This window comes from Pistacia vera, unplaced genomic scaffold, assembly GCF_008641045.1.
Source record: "Pistacia vera cultivar Batoury unplaced genomic scaffold, PisVer_v2 Contig545, whole genome shotgun sequence".
NCBI lineage: Eukaryota > Viridiplantae > Streptophyta > Magnoliopsida > Sapindales > Anacardiaceae > Pistacia > Pistacia vera.
The window spans coordinates 576,317-603,724 of NW_022196385.1; the positions used below are offsets into that span (position 1 = coordinate 576,317).

The 27,408-nt window shown below is 31.9% G+C and overlaps 3 protein-coding genes across 8 annotated transcripts; 1 reads left to right on the forward strand and 2 right to left on the reverse strand.

Moving 5' to 3' along the window:
• Positions 1-949: 949 nt before the first annotated feature.
• On the reverse strand, positions 950-3,685 carry LOC116107673 (probable RNA-binding protein EIF1AD). 2 transcript variants are annotated; one of them, XM_031393966.1, is made up of 5 exons: positions 3,575-3,685; positions 3,326-3,477; positions 1,983-2,058; positions 1,718-1,844; positions 950-1,398 (listed from the first exon to the last, which is right to left on the reverse strand). In XM_031393966.1, the coding sequence occupies exons 2-5, from the start codon at positions 3,437-3,439 to the stop codon at positions 1,152-1,154; spliced, it is 564 nt and encodes a 187-aa protein (XP_031249826.1). In that variant the 5' UTR covers positions 3,440-3,477; positions 3,575-3,685; the 3' UTR covers positions 950-1,151. The 2 variants fall into 2 exon arrangements, with proteins under 2 accessions (XP_031249826.1, XP_031249825.1); XM_031393965.1 differs by having other exon boundaries at positions 954-1,398; positions 3,326-3,461; positions 3,576-3,683.
• Positions 3,686-10,703: 7,018 nt separating this feature from the next.
• On the forward strand, positions 10,704-16,409 carry LOC116107665 (protein LUTEIN DEFICIENT 5, chloroplastic). Its single transcript, XM_031393957.1, has 16 exons — positions 10,704-10,963; positions 11,066-11,228; positions 11,705-11,921; positions 12,048-12,119; positions 12,212-12,322; positions 12,730-12,921; positions 13,046-13,207; positions 13,742-13,837; positions 13,909-14,010; positions 14,241-14,273; positions 14,361-14,441; positions 14,544-14,626; positions 14,978-15,109; positions 15,471-15,531; positions 15,765-15,830; positions 16,145-16,409. The coding sequence occupies exons 1-16, from the start codon at positions 10,873-10,875 to the stop codon at positions 16,322-16,324; spliced, it is 1,842 nt and encodes a 613-aa protein (XP_031249817.1). The 5' UTR covers positions 10,704-10,872; the 3' UTR covers positions 16,325-16,409.
• Positions 16,410-16,704: 295 nt separating this feature from the next.
• On the reverse strand, positions 16,705-27,145 carry LOC116107664 (sterol 3-beta-glucosyltransferase UGT80A2-like). Of its 5 annotated transcripts, XM_031393953.1 has the most exons (15): positions 26,926-27,145; positions 24,699-25,056; positions 24,491-24,644; positions 23,081-23,323; positions 22,747-22,858; positions 21,805-21,975; positions 21,447-21,510; positions 21,145-21,202; positions 20,109-20,286; positions 19,666-19,796; positions 18,678-18,780; positions 18,490-18,566; positions 17,903-17,950; positions 17,649-17,798; positions 16,705-17,384 (listed from the first exon to the last, which is right to left on the reverse strand). In XM_031393953.1, exons 1-15 carry the CDS (start codon positions 26,996-26,998, stop codon positions 17,211-17,213), a joined length of 2,094 nt encoding a protein of 697 aa, XP_031249813.1. In that variant the 5' UTR covers positions 26,999-27,145; the 3' UTR covers positions 16,705-17,210. The 5 variants fall into 5 exon arrangements, with proteins under 5 accessions (XP_031249813.1, XP_031249812.1, XP_031249814.1 ...); XM_031393952.1 differs by having other exon boundaries at positions 24,491-25,056; XM_031393954.1 differs by lacking the exons at positions 17,649-17,798; positions 17,903-17,950 and having other exon boundaries at positions 24,491-25,056.
• Between the last annotated feature and the right edge of the window lie 263 nt (positions 27,146-27,408).

A 27,408-nucleotide genomic window follows, 5' to 3' on the forward strand; every position in this document is an offset into this window, starting at 1 on the left:
CCAAGTTATTCATTTGAAAATCTCAAGCCGAACTTGTAGTAGCGTAGAGGAGGCTCAGGGTTTTGTTATCCCTAAGATAAAAATCATTATATTATTGAAGTTATATTATAGTATGACCTCAAAATAATGCACTACGAAAAGGTAAAATTATTTACAATTATAGTAATACTATGTATATGTTATTTCATCGTATGCAACATAATATGATGATATATAACTTAATATCAATATCATTTAATGTTAGCTAATAACATACACAAAAATTCATTTAAACAAATTTTATGTGATTTTACTAGACTACCTAGGCCATTAGAGATCATAAGGGCATTATTGTAAGAATGAATGCAACATTTGGCTCTCAAAATAGACCCTTGAGGGTGTAATTAATGAGTTTGGTCAGATATGGAAAGGGTATGTATTTTTATTTTAGGGATATTTAGTCCTTGGAGAGCTCCCTTTATTTTTATTTTTTTTGGTACTATTTGAAAGTTCTCTATTTTTGTCAAAACCCTTATTAATTTGGTTATTTCTTGAAAATTCATTTTTATCACTCAAGTTTATTAGTTGTAAAGGATTGAAAATTAAACATTCTGTTTTACAAGTCATTTGTATCTATTATAAATTAACTCTAAATTGAGTTAAACATTAATCATGGAGTATGATATAATAACAAAAATCTCCCTAACATTTCAGAAATAACAAAAATTATCTGACCATTAAATTTTAAGCATTAAAATAAACAGTAAAAGAACAATTTGATAATATTTACTAACTCATAACAGTGTAAATTTTAACAACTCACTAACTATTCATTAACAAAAAGGGAAAATCTATTATTTCCGAAACCTTAGGGGATTTTTGTTATTACATCATACCTTGGATTAATGTCATTAACTCTAAATTGAATGTTGTTATCCCCAATACTATAATCTAACTCATTTGGTTTATAATAACAAGCATGTATTTTAGAACTTGAAGCATAATTTACAATTGAAGATTAATTTGAGGATGATTTGATAAAAAAATTGCACCAGTAATATGATGCTGCAATCTTTACATTATAACAACCCTTGACTGCTTGAAGGGTTGTGCTTCATTTAAAATCTTTGAATTTTTGTGGTACAAAAACTTACATCATCAAAATTGATAACTTAAGAAACTATATCTGATTCTGATTCTGATTCCGATTCTGAATCTGAATCTGTTTGCAACTCCAATGGCTTGATTCTGTTGGTGTTGGCCTCTAATGGGGGGAGTCCGTCATCGTCATCGTCATCTTCATCATCGGCATCATTATTATCACCCAAATCAGACCGATTATTTTCTTCATTACAGGAGGCGTATCTTTCTGAACTTCCGTTAGGATCATCTGAATTTGTCGATCTGAAAATTTCCGGCCTGCATCAAGTGGAATAAGCAAGTAAGCTTCACCGACAATAATTCAGCCGAAAAGTAAAAGAATTGCAACAATCAGAATGGTATAAAATGAGGATTTCCACCTTGAACCAGTATGTCTAGAACAAGTATCTCAATCTCAAAGTTCTGTTTTAGGGAGCTTTTGTTAAGTTCAGTACGTGAATAAATAGCTAAACTTGGTTTCAACTTAAGATACTATTTTCCCCAAGTACTAACATCGGAAATTGCAAGGATGCAAGACAAATTAGATGTATGGCACATCATTTTTCATCTGCTGTTACTAAGAAGTCAAGAAACAAACCATTCTGAAGTTTTTTGAAGCGCTCGAACTTGTTCATAGAAAAGAACCTGAGAAACAATACATGCCACTTTGCTACCATCTTTGAGAGCCTTTTCCTTTCCACTTTCATCCACCACAACAAAACTCCCTGCGCATCGTGAAAGCAACTTAATATTGTCTATCAGTCCGTCAGAATGTTAGCAATTGGGTAAGCATATGGAAGCTAACATATTCCAGAAGTTGATGCTCCCAATCTCCCAAGTCAGCAATTTTATATGAAACAAACCTCGTTTTATCCACATGCTCTTTTGAAACTTTGCTGGAAACAGAGCAAGTGATTTTTCACCTTGTGCGTCCACTACCTTAAGAAAAGGCAACATAGCAGAGATAAAGCGGAAGGTTAGAAACAAATCTGTGCAAACACAGAAGCAATCTCATTACATAAATGTACAAGGGAAAATCATTAGAAGTGAATGAACCAAAAAGGCCATAACCAGATTAAATTTAACAATAGTATCCAAACTTCAAACAATTTGGAGTGCACATCCATTTTATTTCGATTAAATACTAAATCCAGGTGCCACAATTAAGAAAAATGAGTTGATCAAAGACTCAAAGTTGGACTCAGCTGATATAATCCTCTAAATAAAGCATTGCAATGACATCATGAATCGATAAACTTGAAGAGTTACACTTAACATTTAACAATAAAATTATAGGTACAATACTGGACTGACCACGGACACCCTTTTATTGAATCAGTTCCAAAAGCTCAAAAAAAAACATACTATTTCAAGCTCAGAACATTGTACCGATAATGTTACTGGAAAGAATAGACATATAAGTTAGAATATGAAATGCAAAGACTCATTACATCATAACCTAAAAAATGAACTCATAACACATTAAACAACATGGTCACTAATACATTGAATATTAACGCAAGACAGGTAACATTAATCGTAAAACCTGTAATATATATTAAGCTTTCGTAACAATTTTCTTGGTTTAGCACTACAAGAATGAACAAGGTTGGTACCTAAATTCAATTAACAATAACAAACCCACTAGCACGGTAACTAAATTCATCAAGAAAATAAAATGACTTTCAAAAAAAAAAAAAAAAATTCCAAAAAATGAAATTAATAGGTACCTCAATTATCTCAACAACAGGGAATTGGTACCACTCACCAATCACATATTCTTAGCTAGCATGTTCTCAATAATAACTATCATGAAAATTAACAACTTGGGAATATGATCACCAAGCCCAAATTCACCAAATTTAAATCAAACAAGCAACTAAGAAGCATTTAAAATTCTTCATGGCAAAAAGAACATGAACATAAGAGGATTCCCCTAAAACACCATATCAGTATCCGTACCGGAACTTAAAACATGTAACATTATACATTAAACAAGTAACATACAAAGGATATTTTAACCAATATCGATACTGGTGCGGTACTATAAGAGATCCCATACATAAGTAAAAAAATAATAATAATAACCAATAATAGTAAGAGAGTTAATTTTAACAAACCCAATTGCACTGCAACCACATTTATCAAAAAAGAAGACAAGAAATTCAAATAAAAAATTTAAAAGAACTTCAAATGAATTGGGTACCTCAATTAGATTAGAACCTCTGAGAGACACAACTTGCATAATGCTTTGACCATCTTGAAGTGTCAAAATTTGATCTTCAGCAGCCCTCTTCAAATTCTTCCTTCCTCCTTTCATGGGTTCCTCCCAAATTTTGATTCTGTTCACAATTACAACTGTTTCAAATAATGTTGATGAATAGGAATTGAACCAATCTCAATATTGGATTTATGATAAATTAGATTAATTGTAAGAAATAAAAATAAAAAATAACTGTGACGGTGCCGTCGTGGTGGTTGCAAATAACGACGTCGTCTCAGAAATAACTTGGCGCCAAATTTTGATGGTGAGTGAGGCCGCGTGAGTTTAGAAGACAGGAGTAGGGCTTATGAAGAAGATGGCAAGTGTTTATCTTGTAGGGGTATTTATGTCCTTTTCCATTTCCCCTTCTCAAAGGGGTTTATTTATATACTCCCTTGTGGGATTATTTTCAGCATACCCAATATTTTCAAAAACCATTAAAACACCCCCCTCTAAACATTAAATTGATGAGGCAATCAAAGTCGGATGCATATAATTGATTACAATATCATTAATTTATGAATGCACAATATATATATATACTGAATACTCATGCAAATTGTTTGTCATGTGGCACATTTTGAAACTCATAGAATTGTTCTATTTTGACACATAAGATTTTTGGTTGCTATATGGTTAAATTTTATTGACGATGTTGTAGAGAGATATTAATTGTTGAATTAGTGTTCCAAATCCAAAGGTAAAAGCATACCTATTTGAGTGACACGTAGGACACTTTTTTTTTTTTTTTTTTAACTCTAAAATTGTTTTATTTTGGAGCTCTATAATTGCTCTCTCTTTCCACGTTGGATGTGTGCTTTAATGAGATATTTTTAGCTCTAAGATTCATGAATACTCATGCTGGTTGTTTGCCATGAATACCCATGTGAGTTGTTCACCATGTTACACATTTTGAAAGCTCTAGAATTGCTCCATTTTGACACATTGGATTGACAAGCCAATCAAATTGTTCTATCTTGACACATTGGACTGGTATTTATTACTCTATCTATAATTGTTAATTAATTAAAAAAATGGGAATAATTATAATTATATAGGTGCATTGCATTGACATTCTAAAGGTCTAACCATAATGACACCTTATATTTGTGATTGTCATGTGGTTGAATTTTATTGGTGATGATGTAGACAATATTAATTGCTGCATTGGTATTCCAAAGTCTAAATAAATAGACATAAATATTAGACTACATAGGTGCATTGCATTGTTGTATTAATAATTAATAATAATATTAATTATATAGCTGCATTGCATTGACATTCTAAAGGTCTAATCATAAGGACACCTTGGAATTGTGATTGCCATGTGGTTAAATTTTATTGGTGATAATGTAGACAATATTACTTGCTGCATTGGTATTCCAAAGTCTAAATAAATAGACATAAAGATTGGATTACACAAGTGCATTGCATTGGTAGTAAAAGCATACATGTTTATTAATAATTATATAGGTGCATTGTATTGACATTGCAAACCTTTCTTTGTATTCAATTTATATTTAATTGTGTTGGCATTCGAAAGGTCTAAAAAAGGGGTTATAAAAGGGGTGTATATTTAGTTGTGTATTATCGCAATATGTTAGTTGGCGTCAATAATACGTCTGGTCTTTTGTTAATTGTTTATAGGTCATGTTAGTTTGTGTCAATAATACGTATGTTCTTCATGATTTTATTAATAGATGATTTTTTATTTATTTATGCTTTTGTTGTTGTTTACAGGTCAAAGATTCATGAATTGGCATGGAATAAAGGCAGGATGTCCAATTGATATTGTCAAATGAGTTGTTATTTTGATTCGTTCTTCTGAACTGTAAGTATATATTCTAACTATTTTAATACGAAATTGTAAGTATATCTCCTAACTATTTTTAACGGTTATTATTTAATTGAATGATTGTTTTTGTTCAATCAATCTATCTGAATGATTAATTGTGTTAGTCTTGTCGAACAGTAAGTGTATTCCTTAACAATTTTAATATGAAGATTAATTAACGTTTGTTGATTTCGTTTTCAGATAACAGTTGTTATACGAATGAATAATTGTTCCTTAACAAATCTTAACATGAAGATCGATTAAATTTTGTTATGTTTATTTTCAAGGAAGTATTCATGTATTTTACTAAGATGAAATCGAAGATGATCATATTGCCAACTGAACTGTGAGTACGTATCATATCTATATTAGTAGAAACAGTTCAATTGTGTTAAATATGTTTTCTGTAAAAACATCTGTGTATTTTAATTTGTTATGTGAATGATTTATTGTTTATGTCTTGTTGATGTGCGAGTATATATGTTAAATGAATTAATTTTGGTTGATTCCGTTTTCCAATTAATAGGTGTTATTTGAAATATTTCTTATCAGTCCTAATATGATAATCTTTTAAATTTGGGTCAAGTAAACCATTTAATTTATCATCACACGTATTTCGGTTTTCACTAAGCAATCAATAGTCAATTGATTATAACTTGCCCAATAAAAATCCAATCGATAAGATGATTGAATCTTTAGAAACTAGACAGACAGGGCTTTAATTTGACATATTATACGCTTAATTTGGATAGCTGTAGCCCCACTTCCAAACCATTCATTTCATCATCACACACATTTTGGCTTCTATTGAATAGTCAGTAGTAAATTGATCATAACTTGCTCAATAAAAATCCAATTGATGAGAGGTTTGAATCTTTAGAAACTAGATAAACAGGGATTTAATTTGATATATTATATGCTTAATTTGATAACTGTGGCCTCACTGTCAGACCGTTTCTTTTATCATCACACACATTTTGGTTTCTCCTGTTTCTCAATTTCTACTGAACAGTCATTAATAAATTAGCCATAACTTGCTCAATAAAAATCCAATTGATGAGAGGTTTAAATCTTTGAAAACTATACAGATAGTGATTTAATTTGATATATTATATGCTTAATTTGGATAACTATAGCCCCACTTCTGAACCATTTTTTTTTCATCACACACATTTTAGTTTCCACTTAACAGTCAGTAGTAAATTGACCATAACTTGTTCAATAAAACTCCAATTGATGAGAGATTTAAATATTTAGAAACTAACATACATGCCTTTAATTTGGTATATTACACACTTAATTTGGATAATTGTAGCCCTACTGCTAAACCATTCATTTTATCATCACACATTTCGGTTTCCATTAAGCAGTCAGTAGTAAGTTGACCATAACTATCTCAATAAAACTCCAATTGATGAGATGTTTGAATATTTAGAAGCTAGACAGATAAGACTTTAATTTGATATATTATACACTTAATTTGGATAAATGTACCCTGACTTTCAAACCATTCATTTTATCATCCCACACATTTTAGTTTTCCCTGTTTCTCGATTTCCACTGAACAATCAGTAGTAAATTGGCCATAACTTACTCAATAAAAATCAAATTGATGAGCGATTTAAATCTTTGAAAAATAAAAAGATAGAGCTTTAATTTGATATATTATACAAAGAATTTTGATAACTAGAGACCTATGGCCAAACCATTCATTTTATCATCACACACATAAAACCAATTGAATTTTAGTAATGACAAAGGAAAACAAATATTGATATGCAGTTTTAATTGTATTTGTTATATCTCTTTTTGTTGATATTTTTTTTATGTTACATACAGGTATCGAAAATAGGTTGTTGCTAAATATAACAAATTTTATGTGTATCACAAATATCATCTGATGTTTGTTGTCGAACCATGTAACTTTAGTAAACAATTCATAATATACTGAACCAGTATTATTATCCTTAAAAAAAAACAAATATTGATATGTAATTTTAATTGTAATTGTTCTATATCTTTTTGATGATATCTTTTATATTACATACATATATCATTAAAAGAGTTTATTGTTGAATATAACTAATTTTATTTATTTAACAAATATCAATTGATGTTTTATGCTAAACCATATAGCTTTAGTAAATCATTCATTTTATCATCATATATATTTAGGTTTCCACAGAATAAGTAGTAGTTAATTGACCATAACTTGCTCAATAAAACTTCAATTGATGAGAGATTTGAATCTTTAGAAACTAGATAGACAGGGCTTTAATTTGATATATTATACGCTTAATTTGGATAAATGTAGCCTCATTGTCAAACAATTTATTTTATCATCACACACATTTTGGTTTCCACTTAACAGTTAATAGTAAATTGACCATACCTTTCTCAATAAAAATCCAATTGATGAGAAGTTTGAACCTTTAGAAACTAGACAGATAGAGCTTTAATTGGATATATTATACACTTAATTTGGATAATTTTAGTTCCACTTCTGAACCATTCTTTTTATCATCACACACATTTTGGTTTCTACAGAACAGTCCATAGTAAATTGACTATAACTTGCTCAATAAAAGTCCAATGGATGAGAGGTTTGAACCTTTAGAAACTAGACAGACAAATATTTAATTTGATATATTATACACTTAATTTGGATAACTATAGCCCCACTTTCAAACTATTCATTTTATCATCATACATATTTTGGTTTCCCCTGTTTCTCAGTTTTCACTGAACAGTCAGTAGTAAATTAGTCATAACTTACTTAATAGAAATCCAATTGATGAGCGGTTCTAATCTTTGGAAACTAGAAAGATAAGGTTTTAATTTGTTATATTATATGATGAATTAGAATACCTATAGACCTACTGCCGAACCATTCATTTTATCATCACACACATAAAACAAATTCAATTTTAGTGATGACAAAGGAAAACAAATATTGATATGTAGTTTTAATTATATTTGTTCTATCTTTTTTTGTTGAATTTTTGGACTGATTTTGTTGTTTGATTTGTGGGTTTTACAATTATCGTTTTTCTTTAGGATGCTATCATCAAATGTTTTTTTTGCTATAGGTGGTGGTCAATTCTAATTGCAGCAAATAGATTTATGTCACAGGAACTTTATCTTCATGACTTCTTCAATGTTTCAATTAAGTTGCCTTCAGATTATACTGTTGGAGTTGTTGTTGCTTTTTATGTGAGTTCTCTTCTTAACATTCTTAATTTTTTTTATTTCTAAAATAATAATAATAAAATAATTCATTTTCTCTTCTCAACAATCAAAATCAATTTTTTCCTTTGGCTCTGCAAGTCTCTTGCTTAAAAGTTCACATTTTTCAACAAGTTTTCTCTTTCTTTGATTAATTTATAGACTTATCAATAATACCCAATGGGTTATCCTACAAATTGTTTTGCTTTTCTTGACAAAATTTTAAACTTTTGTAGCAAATGTCAAATGGTAACATATTTGAGAAGAACCATGATGATATAAACTTTGAGTTCAATTTGTGGATATTTTATTTATTGATTTTTTAATTAACAATTCAATATAAAATGAACATCAATATAAAAAATATACATTTAAAACACAAAAAACCAATAATAATGTAAAAATATATATAATAAACATACCCGCGCAACGCAACTTGAAAATGAATATAAGTTATAGAAATTGCGGAACGTCAATATAAATTTTGAGTTTAAATAGTTGATCTTGATAATATTCAAGTGATATTAAATATCATACACGATTCACTACAAAATACTGACATCGAATATCAAAGACATGTCTGCAAAAATAATATCAATTGTATAATGTGATGATCTTGAAAATATAACTAGACCATATAATATCTAGGTGATCTTCTCAAGTTGGATGAATGATTTAATAACATCTACCTATAATTGATATTAATAATTATATACGTATAATTATTAATTTTATTTTAACACAACTTTGTATATATATACAATTTATATTTACTTTAAAATTTGTATAATTTAACACTTATTATGTCTTAATCTAATTAGTTTATTTTGTTAGAATAAATTTGTTTACAATCTATTTCAAAAACATTGAATAAACATACCAGCGCAATGCGCGGGCCTCGTGTCTAGTGTGTCTATAATAGGTAAAGATGTAACATTCTACATCCTTAACAAAGAAATATGGATTCAATTCATAAGGTTTGAAATTCAGTGTATACAGTTTGAGTCATCATAACTAAGTAGATTTGTTCTGTGTTAAGAATGCTCACATAAAGTCTAAAAACAAATTTACACACGTTTGGTCAAACGATTGTTTCTTCTTTTTTACCAACAAAATAATCATAGTTTACTTTTGCAAAAAAAATAAAAATAAAGAAGGATGATGACATAAACACAAGTTATTCAATTGATACATATTTTGTTCCTAATTATTGTTTGTTCATAAATTGAATTGAGAATTGTATAGTCAACTTATCACTATCATTTGGGGTACTATTTTATTGATAATAATATTGTTAAAATTTCCCAAGTTGTGTTAACAAAAATTCATCCCATTCATGTATATCGTGATTTATTATCTTCTCATTATTCATATGTTAACGATATATATGAAGTTACATATCACTTGTTTATTTTATTTACTCGATCGATATTGTTTAATATTAAACATACCCATTATTATTAAAACCATACACTTTTAAGTGAATTTTAGAAAATTATAAGAGATATATATAATATTTTCCAATTATAGTAAATGTATTTTTTTATCAAGTGATCTCATAGAATCTAAATGAAATAAACCTATAAACAAAGTAAACCGTTTTGTTTGATACCAAAAGTCTCCGTATTGCCAAACATTATTCAAATGTTCTAAAATTCGAATGATAAATTTCACGGTTTTTATCAAATAGACCCATAAAGTTTAAAAATTGTATAAGAATAACCCTTTCCTCTAACTCCATTATGTTGCTGTTTGTGGTAGATGAGTGAAATTGTAGTTTTACTCTTATAAAAAAGTGTTGAGATAAAATGATAACTTTAATCTTATAAGAAAATGTTTTGTGAACCTAATAACGATATAACACAGTTAGAATAAATGGGGCATCTACGGTAACATTTTTAAACTTTCAAAGCCCATTTGATACCCATTTAGCGATGCTTTTTTCAAATTTTGAGAGTTTATTTGATAATAAATGCAAAAATTGTCGCGGGCGAATAATAAATTTGAAAAGCTTAAGTTTAGTCTATGATATTTTCCCAATATATTATATACACAAAAATACTTAAACATAACATCTATAACAAACTCAAAAAAAAAAAAAAAAAAAAAAAAAAAAAAAAAAAGTTTAACTGAGTATTTTCTAACACTCCAAACGTTACCTAATATTTTAGGTGTATTCGAAAAACTGTTTTTTCACTAACACCCCAAACTTGAAAAGATAGATTTTTTGTTGTTTTTGTTTGTTCCCGGGTGGTATCTAACAACCACGAAAGTTATGCAACTTCCAAAGATTCCCCACCTGGCTTTTAGGCTTTTAGCAGTTAGCCTCGCCACTGAATTACTCCACATGCTTTCTGCGTTATCAACTCAACCCCAACAAACAAAACTCTGAACAGAAAGCTCAAAACTTTGCTTTCTTATTGTCACTTTCATGGCTGCCCATTTCCCTTTACTTCACGCCACTTCAGTCAAATTTCGCACAAACGCCATCTTCGGCTCACCGTCGTCGGCTAAACTGAATGGTTTGTTTGTTCTTCATTTCTTGCTTTTTGAAATGAACTTTAAAGCTCAGGTTTTTATGCATATTTTGGTTTTGATTTTGAAATGCTTTCTGGGTTGTGTAGGGACGGTGAAGTTTCGTACGGTGACGTGCTGTTCTTCAAATGGGAGGGAGCGTGAGCCGGGAGATGGTGCAGTGAAGAGAGTGGAGCGGCTTCTTGAAGAGAAACGGAGGGCTGAGTTGTCTGCTCGGATTGCTTCTGGAGAATTTACAGTAGAGTCATCTGGGTATGTTTAGTTTTTAGCTATGAATTTTGAGGTACCTGATTGTGTTTGATTTTAAGTTTTTACTCAATGTGTTTGCTTTAATTGGAAATTCCTTAGAATTATTTGTTAAAGGTGAATTTTTCTGTACCCGGATGAGAATTTCGGTACCGTTACAGGAATTAAGGGTTGATTTTTAGTTTCGTGTAAAGTTGTTCGCTTTAATTGAAACTAATTGTTAAAGGGGAATACTACAGGTACTAAAGGGTTTTGATAACACATGATTATATATTATCAAGGGTCATTCTATGATACTGGTACAGTTAATTTTGTTATAACATCTATAATTTGGCAGGCAGTGTTTGATTTTAATTTTGATTGAAGGTGTTTGCTTTACTTGGAACTACTTGTTAAAGGGGAATGCATATTTTTATATCAAATTATGTGAATGGTTTAGTCTTTAATTTATTTTTTTATTTTCCTTTGGGTTTGTGACATAGTTTTCCATCAGTACTGAAGAATGGTTTGTCGAAATTGGGTGTTCCTCGTGAAATTTTGGGAGTTCTATTTGATTGGATTGATGCTAATGAAGACTATCCAAAGATCCCGGAAGCAAAAGGGCAGATTAGTGCTATCCGAAGTGAGGCATTCTTCATTCCCTTGTATGAGCTTTACCTCACATATGGTGGAATTTTCAGGTTGACATTTGGACCAAAGGTTTGTTTCTTTTGACTAGAATAGAAAATTCTGTGTTATTTTAGAATAATTGAATTTAGTCAATAATTCACGGGCAAAAAACTAATTGTCTTTTCATGAAACCTTGTTGGATTTATTTTATGGCAGTCCTTTTTGATTGTATCTGATCCTTCCATTGCTAAACATATATTGAAAGACAATTCGAAGTCATACTCAAAGGTAAGACGGTTGGCTCTTGGCAAGTTTGTTATCATTTTTCTTGATTGATAAGCTACGTTTTTCCTCATTTCTCATAACTCCTTACTTTGCAGGGTATTTTGGCCGAGATTCTAGATTTTGTCATGGGCAAGGGACTGATCCCTGCAGATGGGGAGATATGGCGTGTTCGACGTCGTGCCATAGTCCCAGCATTGCATCAAAAGGTAACATGGTTTATATACTTTTTGACATACATAAGACCTAAGAGATGTCAAAAATATTCCAGAAAAGGTAGGAGAGAGTTTACTAATAAAAAAGAGGCAATATGTGGTACAAGAAAGAAACAACCATTGGTTATGACAAACGATTTTCATATCAATGCAACCATGGAACTGAAGTACCGTATCTTTGAAAATATTAAAGTAATAGAAGGTACACAACCTATTTGAAGAAGCATTGAAGTGGCAGAATAACATTCTTTTGGCAGGGCCTCAAATTGCTAGCCATATGGCTAACAAGAACTGTCCCTCTTTTTGCTGCTTGAAGGCATTTTGAGCTACTCCAGCTTGAGACAACCTAAAAGAGTGTTTGTCAGAAGTATTTGTATTGACCTGTTTATTTTCATATCCAGTATGTGGCAGCTATGATTAGCCTGTTTGGGGAAGCAACAGATAGGCTTTGCAAGAAACTGGATGCTGCTGCATCTGATGGAGAAGACGTTGAGATGGAATCTCTTTTCTCCCGTTTGACATTGGACATAATTGGCAAGGCAGTATTCAATTATGATTTTGATTCACTAACAAATGATGCTGGGATAGTTGAGGTATGATCACTTCAAACACTGAACCTCATTCTATTACTTTCAATGATTGTAGTTGATGTTCCGTTGATGTTGAATTGATGTCATAGCTTCTCATAATTTTGCCTCTTTATGTGGGCTAGAGCAGGCTGTTTATACGGTTCTGAGAGAAGCAGAAGATAGAAGTGTTTCACCAATACCAGTCTGGGAGATCCCAATTTGGAAAGATGTTTCACCACGGCTAAGGAAAGTCAACACAGCCCTCAAATTGATTAATGATACACTTGATGACCTAATTGCAATATGCAAGGTAAAGTTATTATTCACTGGGATATGGCAAGATTTCGTTGATGTACATCTGTCAGTACAAGTCCATATGTCTTTTAGTGAACATGTATCATGCTTTAACCTCTTCCCTAGGTGTACACAACAAAATAGCAGTTTCATGCAGACAATAAAGCTCAATAAGGACTGCTTTCAGTTAATTTTGGAATGGATTGTTTCTGTCATATTATTTGAAGAATATATATTTCATGTGAATCTCATCGATTAAACCTGATGATACTGACAGTTTTGTATCATGCTCATCTGTGGAACTTCAGCGCCATTATTTGTATCTTACTTGTGGTTCAACTGAATTGTATGTAAACTTTACCTTGGTCACATATCAAATATCAAATATGTGATTCTTCTAATCGTATGAAACCATAAATTCTTGTGTAGTTTGCAGGTCTACTGTCTTCTTTTAGTTTGGCTGCTATTTTCTTTACATGAGTACAAAATTTGATTTAACATCGAGTTGTTTCATTCATTGATGGGCTCTTTTTAATTGGTGCAATGGCAGAGAATGGTTGATGAAGAGGAGCTACAATTTGGTGAGGAGTACATGAATGAACAAGATCCCAGTATTCTCCACTTTCTCTTGGCTTCAGGAGATGATGTAAGTATTATCAGCTTTCAGGCATGCTTTTCGCTAATACAAGTAATTGAAGATTTTCGAACTGTATATAGGTTTCTAGCAAGCAACTCCGTGATGACTTGATGACAATGCTTATAGCTGGGCATGAAACATCAGCTGCAGTTTTAACATGGACCTTTTATCTCCTATCCAAGGTACTTGCAATTAAGCTTCAAGAAAAAAGCTAACTTCTGTCTGGTGATGCTTACTGTTCTTTTCTTTTTCCACGCCTTTGCCCACAGTGTTTTTCTCAACAAGTGTGTCAAAATTACTTCAGTATTATAATCCGTAACTAATCATCTTGAAGCCTTCTAGCATGCAACACTTCTAATTTTCTATTTGTTCCTCTTTCTGTTATCATTATTTTCCTTTCTAATGACTGCAGGAACCTGCTGTGGTGTCAAAGCTCCAGGATGAGGTATCTTATAATTCTTATACGCATAAAATTGAGTTTTCAATCTTGTAATTCATGTATCTATTTACATTTACTTTTGAATCCCTCTAGGTTGATTCTGTTTTAGGAGATCGATTTCCAACCATTGAAGACATGAAGAAACTTAAGTACACAAATCGAGTAATTAATGAAGTAAGGAGATACATATTGTTTGTCACATAATCTTTTTAGAGTGAATATTTTTTTTTTTTTAATTCATTTTGATTTGAAATTTTTATTTCAAACTCTTCGCAGTCCTTAAGGCTCTACCCGCAGCCACCTGTCTTAATTCGTCGTTCTCTTGAGAATGACACACTCGGGAAGTATCCTATAAAAAGGTCATATATCCATAACCTTATGCAATACTACTGTTTCTTTGCTAGTTAGTACATTAATTTTTTTTTTTTTTTTTTTTTTAACTCCATGGGGCTTTTTCTCATTCTTTTCCATTATTGTATAACTGAAGAGGAAAATTGTCTTTTAGCCATTTCTGTTTTTGTCATTAATCTCAATGTTTTTGTTACTACTGTTGAATATATTGTTATGAATGTCCTTTCATTTTCCTTTTAATTCGTAAATAAATGTTTTTTTTTCTCAATTATGTATGTAGATGTCATGTACCACCCTTTTTTTTTTTTTAATGGCCATGTAATTCAGGATATCAATACTGTTCTATCATGTTTCTACAGGGGTGAGGATATCTTTATTTCTCTTTGGAACCTTCATCGTAGTCCTCATCTTTGGGATGATGCCGATAAATTTAATCCAGAAAGATGGCCTCTAGATGGACCCAATCCAAATGAAACAAACCAAAATTTCCGGTGAGTTCTCAACTTAAAAAGACCTTTTATCAATGATTTTTCATACCTTCTGTTAAGTTCTTATCATCCTTGCCACCCCGGTCCAAAAAGAGACTGTGTACTATGATTATATGTAATTTATTCTGACTTGATTAGGGTAGCATTAAACCGATTGCCTTTCTAAATGAAAACGATAACCAGTGTTTTGGAGATCCTCATTAATGCTAATTTTAGTGCAAGTCTAGGCAAATTTAATCAAAACGTGCTACCACACTGCAATATTTTTTGCTCTTAGTTTTCGGTTTTCTCTTTTGTTTTTTAAAATTATCAGGCAGGATTGGATTTATTCTTTTTCATGTGATACCCAATACTTTTGTTACAGTTACTTGCCCTTCGGTGGAGGACCACGGAAATGCATAGGCGATATGTTTGCTTCATTTGAGGTACTTCCATGATCATTATATTTAACTTCTCATTTATCAATAACATTTATGGTGGAAAATTTTACAGCCCTGTTATTTGAACAAGTATGTGTAATTCTTCTCTATTAATCTTGCTTGATACAGGTTAGCTCTTTAGTTTAGGATTTGAGCTACAAAATATTGTGCTTTTGTACATCATTACTATGGTTTATGATTATTTATTGTAAAAACCTATTCATTGTGATGATTTACAGACAGTTGTAGCAGTCGCGATGCTTGTTCGGCGATTTAACTTTCAAATAGCTCTTGGAGCTCCTGCAGTAAGTCACCTACTGTTATTTAGAAATCATTGTTATTAGAATTGATAGTTTATTATGCCATATATTCCAAGGCCTGTGGAGTTTCATGAGAGAATGCATGAAAGAAGTATGATTCCATGGCCATATAGAGTTCCATGGAAGATTTGAGCACCCAACTAGTTTTGGTAGTAGGATTTCCATATTGACACACCCCAATCATCGCTAGGTTACCAATCGTTATCATACTCATCTAGTTCAAGTTTCAATCCAGAATATCATGAAATCTTCAGTTAGAAAACTTAAAAAGAAATTTAAAGAATCAATTGTTTATGCAGGTTAAGATGACCACCGGGGCAACAATCCACACGACGGAGGGATTAAAGATGACGGTAACACGAAGAATAAAACCCCCCATAATGCCAATACTGAAAGAAGATGCAACAGTCAGCTCTTCCAAAGGGGAAACAACAAAACAAGATAACAAAAGTGAGATTTCTCCTGCTCATTCCAACTAACTATAGCCTTGCTACATTTTTAGCATACAGCACAAGAAACATAATCTTGGGAACCCGAAACAAAAAGGAAAAAAAAAAAAAAAAAGAGTAATATAGAGATAAGTGTCTTTAGAAATTAATAGGTTCCACTTCATCAGCTCTTTGAAGCTATTATGTTTGTAAAGTTTACTGTAAAAAATTCCATTGTAAAGTGGCAAAGACTTATTCAAGGAAGAAATCTGGCACTGATCTCCATTTGTAAGGCTTCAAGGTGACAGAAAGTTCAACTTACTTTCACATTTCTTTGTCAACTCACCACAACATTTATGAATCTTCAAAACTGTATTTTACTAATAATTGTGAAAAAAACACAGAATCAAATTCAAAGATTACATCTACAGGAGACCTCATCAACCAAATACTTCTCATTTATGATATATATGATATAGAGTAAGCCATCAAACCAAAGATCATAGAATACATAATAGCTTTCTCTTTACACAAGGACTTTTAGTTCATCCTATTGATATTTACTTTTTACTTTCACAGTTACATTCAAACACCCTAAATTTATGAAACTTACAACATAGCTATGCCATCAAGAATCAGACGGTATAGTTATAATTTGTGGCAAGTTACAACATTTTGCCTAATAGTCCTTTCTATCGTAAGTACCTCCATATTCCGCGTATTAGTATTGGAATATGAATGTAATATATCAATCACTTGCAGTTCTTTTGAACGATATGCATCCGTGAGATTAATTTTTGAAAAAAGTAGAAGCGACATGCAACGGTAATTGAAGTTGGGTGCCGGTAGTTAACCAGAAGAAAGCATACTAGAACCTGGGGAAAAAGCAGTCAGAAATGTGTCAAACTTGAAAAGTCAAGTCAGGACTTTTGCAGATTCATGTATAGCCAAAACATTGTCGCATGGAACAAAATCCTGAACGAGAATGGGGTGACTCAGGCGCTTCATCGGATACTTTTCCGGGGAAATGCTTATAGAAGGCTTTTACTGCACCTGTAACACCATCTTCGTTTTCCATGGCCTTAGCCAGTTCAACAGCGCACTGTTTTACCTGCAGAAAAACAATTTTTATTTTAGGCTTAACATCCAAAAGACAAGCGTAACCTAGAACATAACATACTAGATGAGGGAGGAAAAAAAGTTGGCACTTTATCTCTGTCTGTTTTCTTCTATTTTGCTCATAGTTGAATACTATTACTAAGTTATTGATAAATACTTCACGTAAAATAAAATTCAGCACTGGAATCGCGTATTTTTCTGTGGCAGAATACAAAGATAAACATGTTAAGTTGATCTAAGTTGAAAATTGTGCTACCTTGTCATCAAGCATAAAGTTTATTGCATCAACCAACTTATCAAGCGAAAACTCCTCAACTGGGACTGGTGGAGGGCCCAATCCTTTGGCATGAACCCGTTCTCCCCAAAACGGTTGGTCCCCAAAGAATGGTACAATGGTTGTTGGACACTATTTCAGAGAAAACAATAAATCATCTTCTGTGAACGAACCAATCACAAAACAGGAGTCCATGAAGAGGCAATATATTGAAAAAAAATAACAAAAAAAATTACCGCGGCTTTAAGACCAGCAGCAGTTGTTCCAGCGCCACCATGATGAATCTAAAAATTTATTAAACATCATCCTAAGTCATTTCTGATAAAATGATTTAGCACAGATTCACAACAGCTCCCAAATGAGTTTTAAATTTAACAGATAGTATAATTCTAAATTTATCTAAAGATAAGATCAGTATTGTTCATCACTTATAATTGACCTTCTATCCTTTATCACCACCACGTCAACTCACAGAAGCACCATGCAAGGAAGTAAATGGAATTTGTTTATGCAACAACTAACAGTTGGGAAATATGTACTTCAAAGAGATAATACTGAGTCCCTCTCTGTCATAGATTCATAGTGCAATTTAATTCTCTATTGAGCAACTGTTTGTAATGGAGAACAAAATTTTCTGCATCCTCCATTTACTAGATCTCCAAGCCCCAAATCCAAGGTCATCATACCCACCACTTAAGATATGAACATGAACATGTATGGACGTCCACATAACATGACAAGAAATAATACAACGCCTAATGCACTCTACTTCACTACAGTAAAATAAATAAAATATAAATGATTAAAACTAGTGGACATTTACCACAGCACTGCATCGTAAGAAAAGCCAGTCATGGGGGCAATTGTCCAGTAAATACACAAAGTTCTTTGGTTCTGCCACTGAAAATACATAAGTACATATTCACTCCCATAATTTTAATAGAATCCCAAACATAAGCAGAAATTAGGATCTGATGTACTTTATATAATCAAGATAGAACTAAGACTTACAATTCCCAAGACCTCCCCAACCTTTATTGATGATGCCTCTCTGTCCAGTTATTTCCAAAGCTTTTACTATTGTTTCAGTCATCTTCTCTGGTTCTTGAACAGGCTGCATGAATTGAGAACAAAAACAATTAAGTGAATAACAAACACGAACTGAATAGTTAATATAAATAATCAGTGATTCAAGGAACTTTACTTTCATGACTCTCATTTTTTAGCATCAAAGGAACTTAATGTATTACAAAACCATGGTTTTGACCAGAGAAAAGAAAAAGAAAAAAAAAAAAAAAGAAAGGGAGTTAATATTTTCAAGCTCCATTTAGTTCACACAAGAAGTGGTTAAGGTAGATTCAGATAACTTTCTAAGTACATCATGAAGAGATATGGTAATCTATAATTGCAGAGTCAGTTAAGGTATCAATGGCAGCGAAAGTAGAGAAATGGTTAGAATTTTAGACAAAGATACAAGAGAAAAAAAAATAACTTGCCAATAACATAAAAGGTACAGACGCCAATTGATTCAGGTGTAATTATAAGTGCATCAGAAATATCTCATTTCACTCATGGACGACGCATATTGATTCAGGTATAATTATAAGTGCATCAGAAATATCTCATTTCACTCATGGACTTTTACAAATCGTACTGAAATAATGTTTCTAATGGATTATTACAAGGCAAACTGAAACAGGTGGAAATAGTTGGAGATAAGTTCCAAAACCTCAAAAAAGCATCATTTAAAGCTAATTAAGAAAGGGTGGTGTGGTGTGGAGAACAAAGCAGCAGTTTTAACTTTTAAAGGAGAGATTGGTCGAATAATTTAAAAGAGATTGGTCGAATAAACTGTAAATTTGAAATCTTTTTCCTGCACCATGAGCACATCAATGGAACAAAATGTAGTAATAAACAATCAAGTTACCCTCAACTCATCTTAATATCGGAAAAAGTTGCAAACAGTAATATCATAATATTTGTGGGAAAAGAAACTCACAAGGCTACCAAAACCAATATAGATAGGCTTTTTACCCTCTTCTAGCCATTTCACAAGTGGATCTGGAGGTTGATAAGTTGAAGCAAGGTCAAGAAAGCAAAACCCCACTACATCAATCTTAGGTCCCCAGTCTGCAGAGCATGTTAATAAAGATAGACCAGATTCAACACCCATCTAATAGCAAAAAACCAAGCATGGAAAAAAAATTTGAAAGAATAAACTATCAAATCCATGATATGCCAATTACTAATGCACAAAATATTAGAGAACAAGAGATAAGAAATGACCATTTGCTACAAGGAGTGTGATGGAATGATATGAAACCATGAGAATTCAAAAAGATAACATTTGCTAAAAAAAATTCATTGAATGAAGAGTGAAAATGCAGAAGCTAGACTAGTAATACAAAGATTTATCGGTTCTATATAAGTACTATAAATAACCTTTTGGTTTCGGAACAAGATGAGGACTCCATATGTACCCATAAGGCACATCCTGGGGAGAGCCCCAGGATCCACTTAAATATGTAACAGGTCTTAGCTTCAGCTTCTTCTTCCTAAACTCATTAATCATGTCTCGTATTCCAAGCCATATTAGTGCATCGACAATTTGATATGAAAGCTGCAGCAGAAATCATGATTATGTAAGTTAATTCAGATATAAATCAAAGCAATAATATTATAAATACACAAGGTTGCTGTGGTAGTTATAGAAGGGTTCTAGGGATGAATGTGAAGCAGTAACAGTACATGCACTCAGATAAAGGCAAAGAAGCTGCAGTAGGCTTTTGAAGCTGATGGAGCATCTACAGTTAAACTTAAATGGCTTGGAAGAAACAAAGAAAAAAAAATCTATAGTAAAACTCAAAGAAGTCCACAAAATATTAATTTAGAGCATAAGAAAAGAAGTTCAAATAAAATAAATGAAAAGAAGACTAGAGAGAAGGAAATTATGTCCTACAACTCATTACATAAATTCCCACCGAGCTGTTTTTGGAAAACTGTGTCACAAAATGAAAAGAAAAACCGAATTTTGTATTTTCAAAATCTAAACTATGTCTACTAGTCTATTTCAAAAGCAATCATACGAGTTCAAAAACAATGAAAATACGACTGGAATTAGTATCTCAGATAAGACTGAGAAAAGTTTTGTAGGTTTTATAATTCTTGTTTACCAGAAACTCTTAAAAACATTTCAAGTCAATTGTTAGTTTGACAGTAGTCTTTGGAGCATAAATTTAGTTATTTTCAAATAAAGGACATGACTTGTTTTTTAATCTACTTTTCTATTGATGAGAAGGTAATAAGTTTGATTTAAACCTTGGCTTTATCATACAATCATTATTCTTTTTACTTGTTAGTGTACACTATGAAGAGTTAGGTTTAAAAGGACGCTTAGATACATTTGTAGCTCTTAAAGCAAATTCTGAAATCAAAAGGGAAAAAAATAATAATATTAATAATGATAGCATAGACTCACTCTATAAGCAACATGTTGCCTAACGCGAGACAAAGGATGGGGGAAATCACTAGTAGGCCTGAAAAAAAGGAGACAAATATTACCAAGTAATTCCATTGAATCAAATCCAAAACTAAACTGGAAACACAAGACATGGTATTAATTCATACCAACAAAGCTATAAAACATGGAAAAAGACAGATGCCCATAACTGCTTGTATCTCTAAAATAAATGTGCAAATAAAAAATGGATGATGCTTGCATAATCCCAAAAAAGAAAAGAACATGCAGCATTAAGATTGTCCAAATAAAACAACACTTACGTCCATGGCATCGTGAAAATTATATGAAGTGGTACTTTTAGTGCCTCAGCAACATGTGTATGACCTGAACAAATTTTGTGCATTTCTGCTGAGTTAATCCAAACAAGATATAAACTGCATAAATGGCATGACAAATATAAAAAGGAAATATCCTTTAGTTTATGTTCATACCATATTACAGTACACATGAAAAATGATACATATATATAAAAACAGTTTAAGTATGTTTTTGTGATAAAAGCTGCAGTAATGTCATAACATTCTTCCCTTGTAAAATACCTATTTGTAAAAAGATGGTGACAAGTGCAGTATGTACAGTAAGAGAAAACAAATAAAAAAGATGGAGAGAAGATCTAACCATATGCTGGAGGATTCGCAATAATAGCATCTGGTTTAAATGGCACAGTAGATTCAGGATCAGGTTCCTTGCATGCGGGAAGTAAAGAAAAAATAATTTCCTTCATCTGATTCCGCTGAATAGGAATTTCTGAGGGTCCTGATGGCAAGAAGCCTTTATTCTTGACCATATCTGCAGAAAACATAGTGATCAAACCATAGTATATAACAAATTTGAACACTTTCGAGGAGAAAGGGAGGGTCATCCAGGGATAAGTTTCATTTATCATAGCTGACTTTTGTTCCACTGCCATTTAATTTAGAATTTTGCTACAATAATGGTTTAAAAGAATTATCTATTAGTTACCCAAGTAAAAACAATGAAACATATCTTTGGTAGCTGCCATCCTCATCAATTGAAGTTCCAAAATAATTCAATCAGAAACAAATATTTTGAGATCATCGATACGACGATACCAATAAGGAAAAAATGGTTGGCGAACAACGTAAATTTTTACACATAACATAAAGGAAAATAAACATACAGCAGCTCCCAAAACTGAGAAAAATAAACTATAAGTAGATATACAGTTATCACACAAATGTTAAGAAATTCAGTTTGTCATACAAATAGCAAGAGATTGTCACAAAAATGATCTACAAGAAAATTTATCATTTAACAGTCTTTTACAGAATTTAGACTTTGCAAATGCTGAAAAAAGTTCACAATCCTCTATGGTTTTACTCCTTAAAACTGTGTCTTCATATTTGAACATAATAATGAGGGAGAGCATCCCTTTATACGAGAAAAGAAGTTCAACTCCTTTTTGAAGTGATAAAAGGATTCTATCATGGAATTTACTATCAAACTAGTTACTACATTACCAATGAACAAACCAAACCAAGTCAAATCTTAAAAACAAGGAAAGGATGACAAAGTACTAAAACATGATGAGAGACTTACATCCAGCAAGAACTTTTGGATCTCCTCCTAAAGGGAAAAACTCCAACCCAGCACTCAAGACGAAGTCTTTGAAATTTGAGTGAGTTGCTAGTCTAACTCTATGGCCATCTTCCTGCATAAAAAATATTCCCCTACATAAACTCATATGCTCCTTGCTATAGTTCAAAGAACATCTCTTCAGACATATGTCCAGCCAATCCATCTCAAGAAGAAGGAGTAGTAGAATAAATAAAATTACAGCAAATACAAATAACAGACCCAGACAAGCATACCCACATAGCAGGATCAAGAACCATATTACTGAAAAAATTACAAAGCCAAAAAGTGCTATAACCTGTAAACGTTTTCCAATCGCAACAAATGGTTGTACATCTCCTCGTGTTCCAACAATAAGCATTACTATTTGCAATGGAGGTACATCTTGTACAGCTGTGGCTTCAGCAGTTTCTTTGTCAGAAGATCCATTATAAACAACTCCAGTTCCAAAATCAAGGCTTTGCGGTTTAATATCTCCTGGAACTTCAAATTGTACAGTCCCATCGGTTTTGACAGTAGCAAATTCTTTCAAACATTTTAGCTGCAGATTTTATTTTCAATTAAAAGTCAATTTCCAATCTCAGACAATTAAGATAAAGAAGTTAATATGTCAGCATAAAAAAGCAGCAAAATGTCCAATGAATCAAAACTCTCACAAGGAAATTATGAGAATTGCAAAGATAATTTATGAGAATACATGCATGAAAGGAATGATGATACATATGAACATAAAAAGTAAATAACAATAATAAAAAAGAAGAACAAGAAAACCCAGTATAAATGCACCACCCTCATCATCTCAACAGATCAGTTAACAAAAAGAACTCCACATAGAAATAATTAATTGCACACAGTTATACCAAATCAAGGGCAATGATATATTAAATGTACAAGCAAAGAAACAGCAAATGTGTACAATGCTAAGAACATAACAAATGGAAAATAAATAAGCAAAAGGAGCATAAACTAAAACCAAAACAGATCCCAATCCAGCATAAAACTACTTGAAAAGACATTGCATTTTAGCATGAACAAAGATTTAAATTGTACCAAAATAAACCATTACTTAGCAAATATCAAATTATTATAAGATCAAAACGGTCCACTATATCATAATACAAAAATCAAGGATATTAAAGGAATTCCATCTATATCATAATACAAAAAGAAGGGTATTAACGGAATTTACCAGCAAACCTAATAAAAACAAGTAAACTAATACAGATGCTCTAAAAAGAGAGGGGTCTTTTAATTTACCAAACAACTAATTGGCTTTATTCTATGACAAACCTAAGGGACATTTTAAAAAATTTAAAAATACATGTCCAAGAGTAATTCTATCTAACCATCCTTCAGAAAAACCTTCCGCTCACACACAAGCATAAAGACTTGGATTCATGCCAGCAAGAAAACTCAATAGACTAAACTCAAACTGGTGATAATACAAGGGCATCCTAAAGTATCATCGTTATCTAATGATATGAGAAGTGTAAACCAAAAGTTAAAGTTGCATTCTCGTATATTTCTCGCTAAGTCCTAAAAATGATGTTTATTATATGGTATCCCATTTTTCCTTCGTAACTTCTAAAAATTACATCATTTAAAAGAATATAAATCAATCACTTACAGAAAAAAAATTGTACAACCCTGTAACCATTCAATCATAACTTAAACAACTAAAACTAACAAAAATGATAAGAAGTTGAACCTTTTTCTTGAGAGGAACTGTATCATCAACCAGTTTGGCTGCCAACATAGATAATTTACGATTATTTCCATTTTTCACAGGTTTTACGGCCTGGGTGGAAGTCAAAACCGGCTTTTCAGGAGTAGATGTCGAAACCAGCTCTTCAGCAGTAGATGTCGAAACTGGCACTTTGGCAATAGATGTCGAAACCGGCTCTTCAGCAGTAGATGTCGAAACTGGCACTTTGGCAATAGATGTCGAAACCGGCTCTTCAGCAGTAGATGTCGAAAACAGCTTTTCAGCAGTAGATGTCAAAGCCGAAACCGGCTTTCCAGCAGTAGATGTCGAAACCGGCTTTTCAACAGTAGATGTCAAAACCGGCTTTTCAGCATTAGATGTCGAAACCGGCTTTTCAGCAGTAGATGTCGAAACCGGCTTTTCAACAGTAGATGTCAAAACCGGCTTTTCAGCATCAGATGTCGAAACCAGCTTTTCAACAGTAGATGTCGAAACTGGCTTTTCAACAGTAGATGTCGCAACAGGCTTTCCAACAGTAGAAGTCAAAGCACCGACAGACGTGTTATGCCCTAAGAAAAACACAATACATTCAAAATTCAACAAAATATAATATCCAGAACCCACCAAAAAAAAATCTGATGAACAACATCATAGACCCTCCCATATATTTCACTATACCTAACATCCCCTACATTTTAAATATGAATATTAATGTAAAAAAAACTTAAGAGAGTGGATCAGAAATCCACTACTACAAAAATAACACGTCTAAAAAGGGACTAAAGCTTTACAAAGAGTATAATGAGCCAGTGCAAAAAGAAACCCAAAAAAAAAAAAAAAAAAGGCGACGCTATGACATGGACAAATACTAAAAAATAGAATCATCATAATACATGAAGAAATAATGCCCTGTTAAATCTAACATTTATATTCTCTAATCATGCTAAATTTGAATTACTTATAGCTTCAATAACTTCTTTTGTGATTTTTCAAACATGCAAAATTGAATTTCTACATTGAATTTTTTTGTACATATTAAGTTTAATATATCAAGCATAATATTAAGATGTTTACACTTTAAACTATCAATAATACTAATCTCACAAACATCTCTCACTAACACCTCTCACTAACCCCATATGGCAGCTCGCAATTGGCTTGGTCAGGGAAGACCTATTATTGGGTAGGCAGGACCCATGCGAGCTAACCAATTACAAGCTGACACGTCACGTTTGTGAGAGAAAATTAAAAGAAGTATTTGTGAATGTAGTATTACTCTTAAACTATTATTTTACCATTTTTTACTACTTTACTCCAAAATGCATTTTCACTATTTCCATTTCATTCTTGAATTTTGTAACTTCTAATTTTAATTTTTGAATCATTTTTTAAAACAAAAAACAAAAGAACATTACTAAAGGCCACCTAAATTTCACCACAACCTTCCTCATTTACAATATAAAAAATTTCTTCATAAACCTCTCCTAAAAGTTGAAATTTCTAAATTTCATCACAACCTTCTGCAAAATTTCGTCATAAACCTGTCCCAAAGTGAGAAATTCTAAATTTCATCACAAACTTCTCTAGTCACAATACTAAAATTCCTGTCATCTACCACTCCAAACTTCAACTTTCTAAATCACGTGGTTCTCCGTTTAAAATATCAAAATTTTATCATAAACCTCACTTAAATTTAAAATTTATAAATTTCATCACAACCTTCTCCATTTAAAATATAAATATTTCATCATAAACCTCTTCTAAACTTAAAGTTTCAAAATTTCATCATAACCTTCTCCAGTTATAATGTAACCAGTTCGCCATAAACACCTCTGAAAGTTAAATTTATAAATTTTCATCTCAACCTTCTCCGATCACAATATAAATTTTCATCTTAAACATATGTTAAAATTTCTATTTTTCAATACAATCTTCCCGGTTACAATATTCAATACAATCTTCCCGGTTACAATATCAACAGTTCATGTAAACCCTCTCCTAAAGTTAAAATTTCCAAATTCAATCACAAGTTTCTCTTATTACATCTTTAAAAAATAAATAAATAAATAAATATGGATCGTAAATCTCCCTAAACTTAAATTTTCTAAGATTCAACACAAACTCCTCTTGGTATTAAAATGTATTTCAGCAAATAAAACCCTAAAATCTACTTACTAAACATTTGATCTTAAACCTTCCCTACATATAAAAAATTTCTCTACTTTCCTATTAGTTTTCCACTCAAAACCTAACCCTAAAACCCATCATTTTCAAAGAAATTATCGCCACATTTAACACACGCAAAAAATAATAATATTAATAATAAATGAATAAATAAATAAAATCGATGGAATTAAACCAACGTAAAAAAGGTGTTCAATGCGAACAAAAATATCCAAAACCCACGTGTTAAAATAAAGCAAAACCTGAAGGCTCACCGCCATTTTCATTCTCGCCTTCGATTTCGATCTCAAACTCAACGGGCACATCGTTGCCGCCGTGATTCTCCATCAAAACGATCAGCTACGATAAACGACACGATACGACACCGTTTTTAAACAGAAATGTGGTTCATTGCGCTCATGCGTTGTACAGGTAGGAGACGCTTTTACGCTTAGCGAATGGGAAATGAATCGATTCGATTTTAATTTCTTTTCTCTTTTTATTTTTCTCTTTTTTTAACCTTTTGTTTTGTTCATTTTCTCGGGAAAGTTGAGCAGGAATTTGAATACAGAGAGAGACACACTGGGTGGTGCCACGTGGATTTAAGGATAACAGAAATTGCGACACTTGTAGGTGTATGGAAATAGGAAATGTTGGTCTGTGACGGAGAGATTTATAGCGCCAAATAATGAGTTTGTAATAACTAATTCGGTCACCTAATTTTAAATGTATTTATTGTCCATAAATATAAAGTTGTT

Excerpts from the sequence above, each read along its gene's own strand:
- LOC116107673 (XM_031393966.1), bottom strand. The coding sequence starts at position 3,439 with ATGAAAGGAGGAAGGAAGAATTTGAAGAGGGCTGCTGAAGATCAAATT. Across the intron at positions 2,059-3,325 it reads GAGGTTCTAATCTAATTGAG|GTAGTGGACGCACAAGGTGA; the intron begins GTACCCAATTCA and ends CCTTTTCTTAAG. Across the intron at positions 1,399-1,717 it reads CTTCAAAAAACTTCAGAATG|GCCGGAAATTTTCAGATCGA; the intron begins GTTTGTTTCTTG and ends CACTTGATGCAG.
- LOC116107665 (XM_031393957.1), top strand. The coding sequence starts at position 10,873 with ATGGCTGCCCATTTCCCTTTACTTCACGCCACTTCAGTCAAATTTCGC. Across the intron at positions 13,208-13,741 it reads ACCTAATTGCAATATGCAAG|AGAATGGTTGATGAAGAGGA; the intron begins GTAAAGTTATTA and ends GTGCAATGGCAG. Across the intron at positions 15,110-15,470 it reads GAAACAAACCAAAATTTCCG|TTACTTGCCCTTCGGTGGAG; the intron begins GTGAGTTCTCAA and ends CTTTTGTTACAG.
- LOC116107664 (XM_031393952.1), bottom strand. The coding sequence starts at position 26,998 with ATGGAGAATCACGGCGGCAACGATGTGCCCGTTGAGTTTGAGATCGAA. Across the intron at positions 21,511-21,804 it reads TGCGAATCCTCCAGCATATG|GTCATACACATGTTGCTGAG; the intron begins GTTAGATCTTCT and ends AAATTTGTTCAG. Across the intron at positions 17,385-17,648 it reads ACTTTATGCTTGATGACAAG|GTAAAACAGTGCGCTGTTGA; the intron begins GTAGCACAATTT and ends GTTTTTCTGCAG.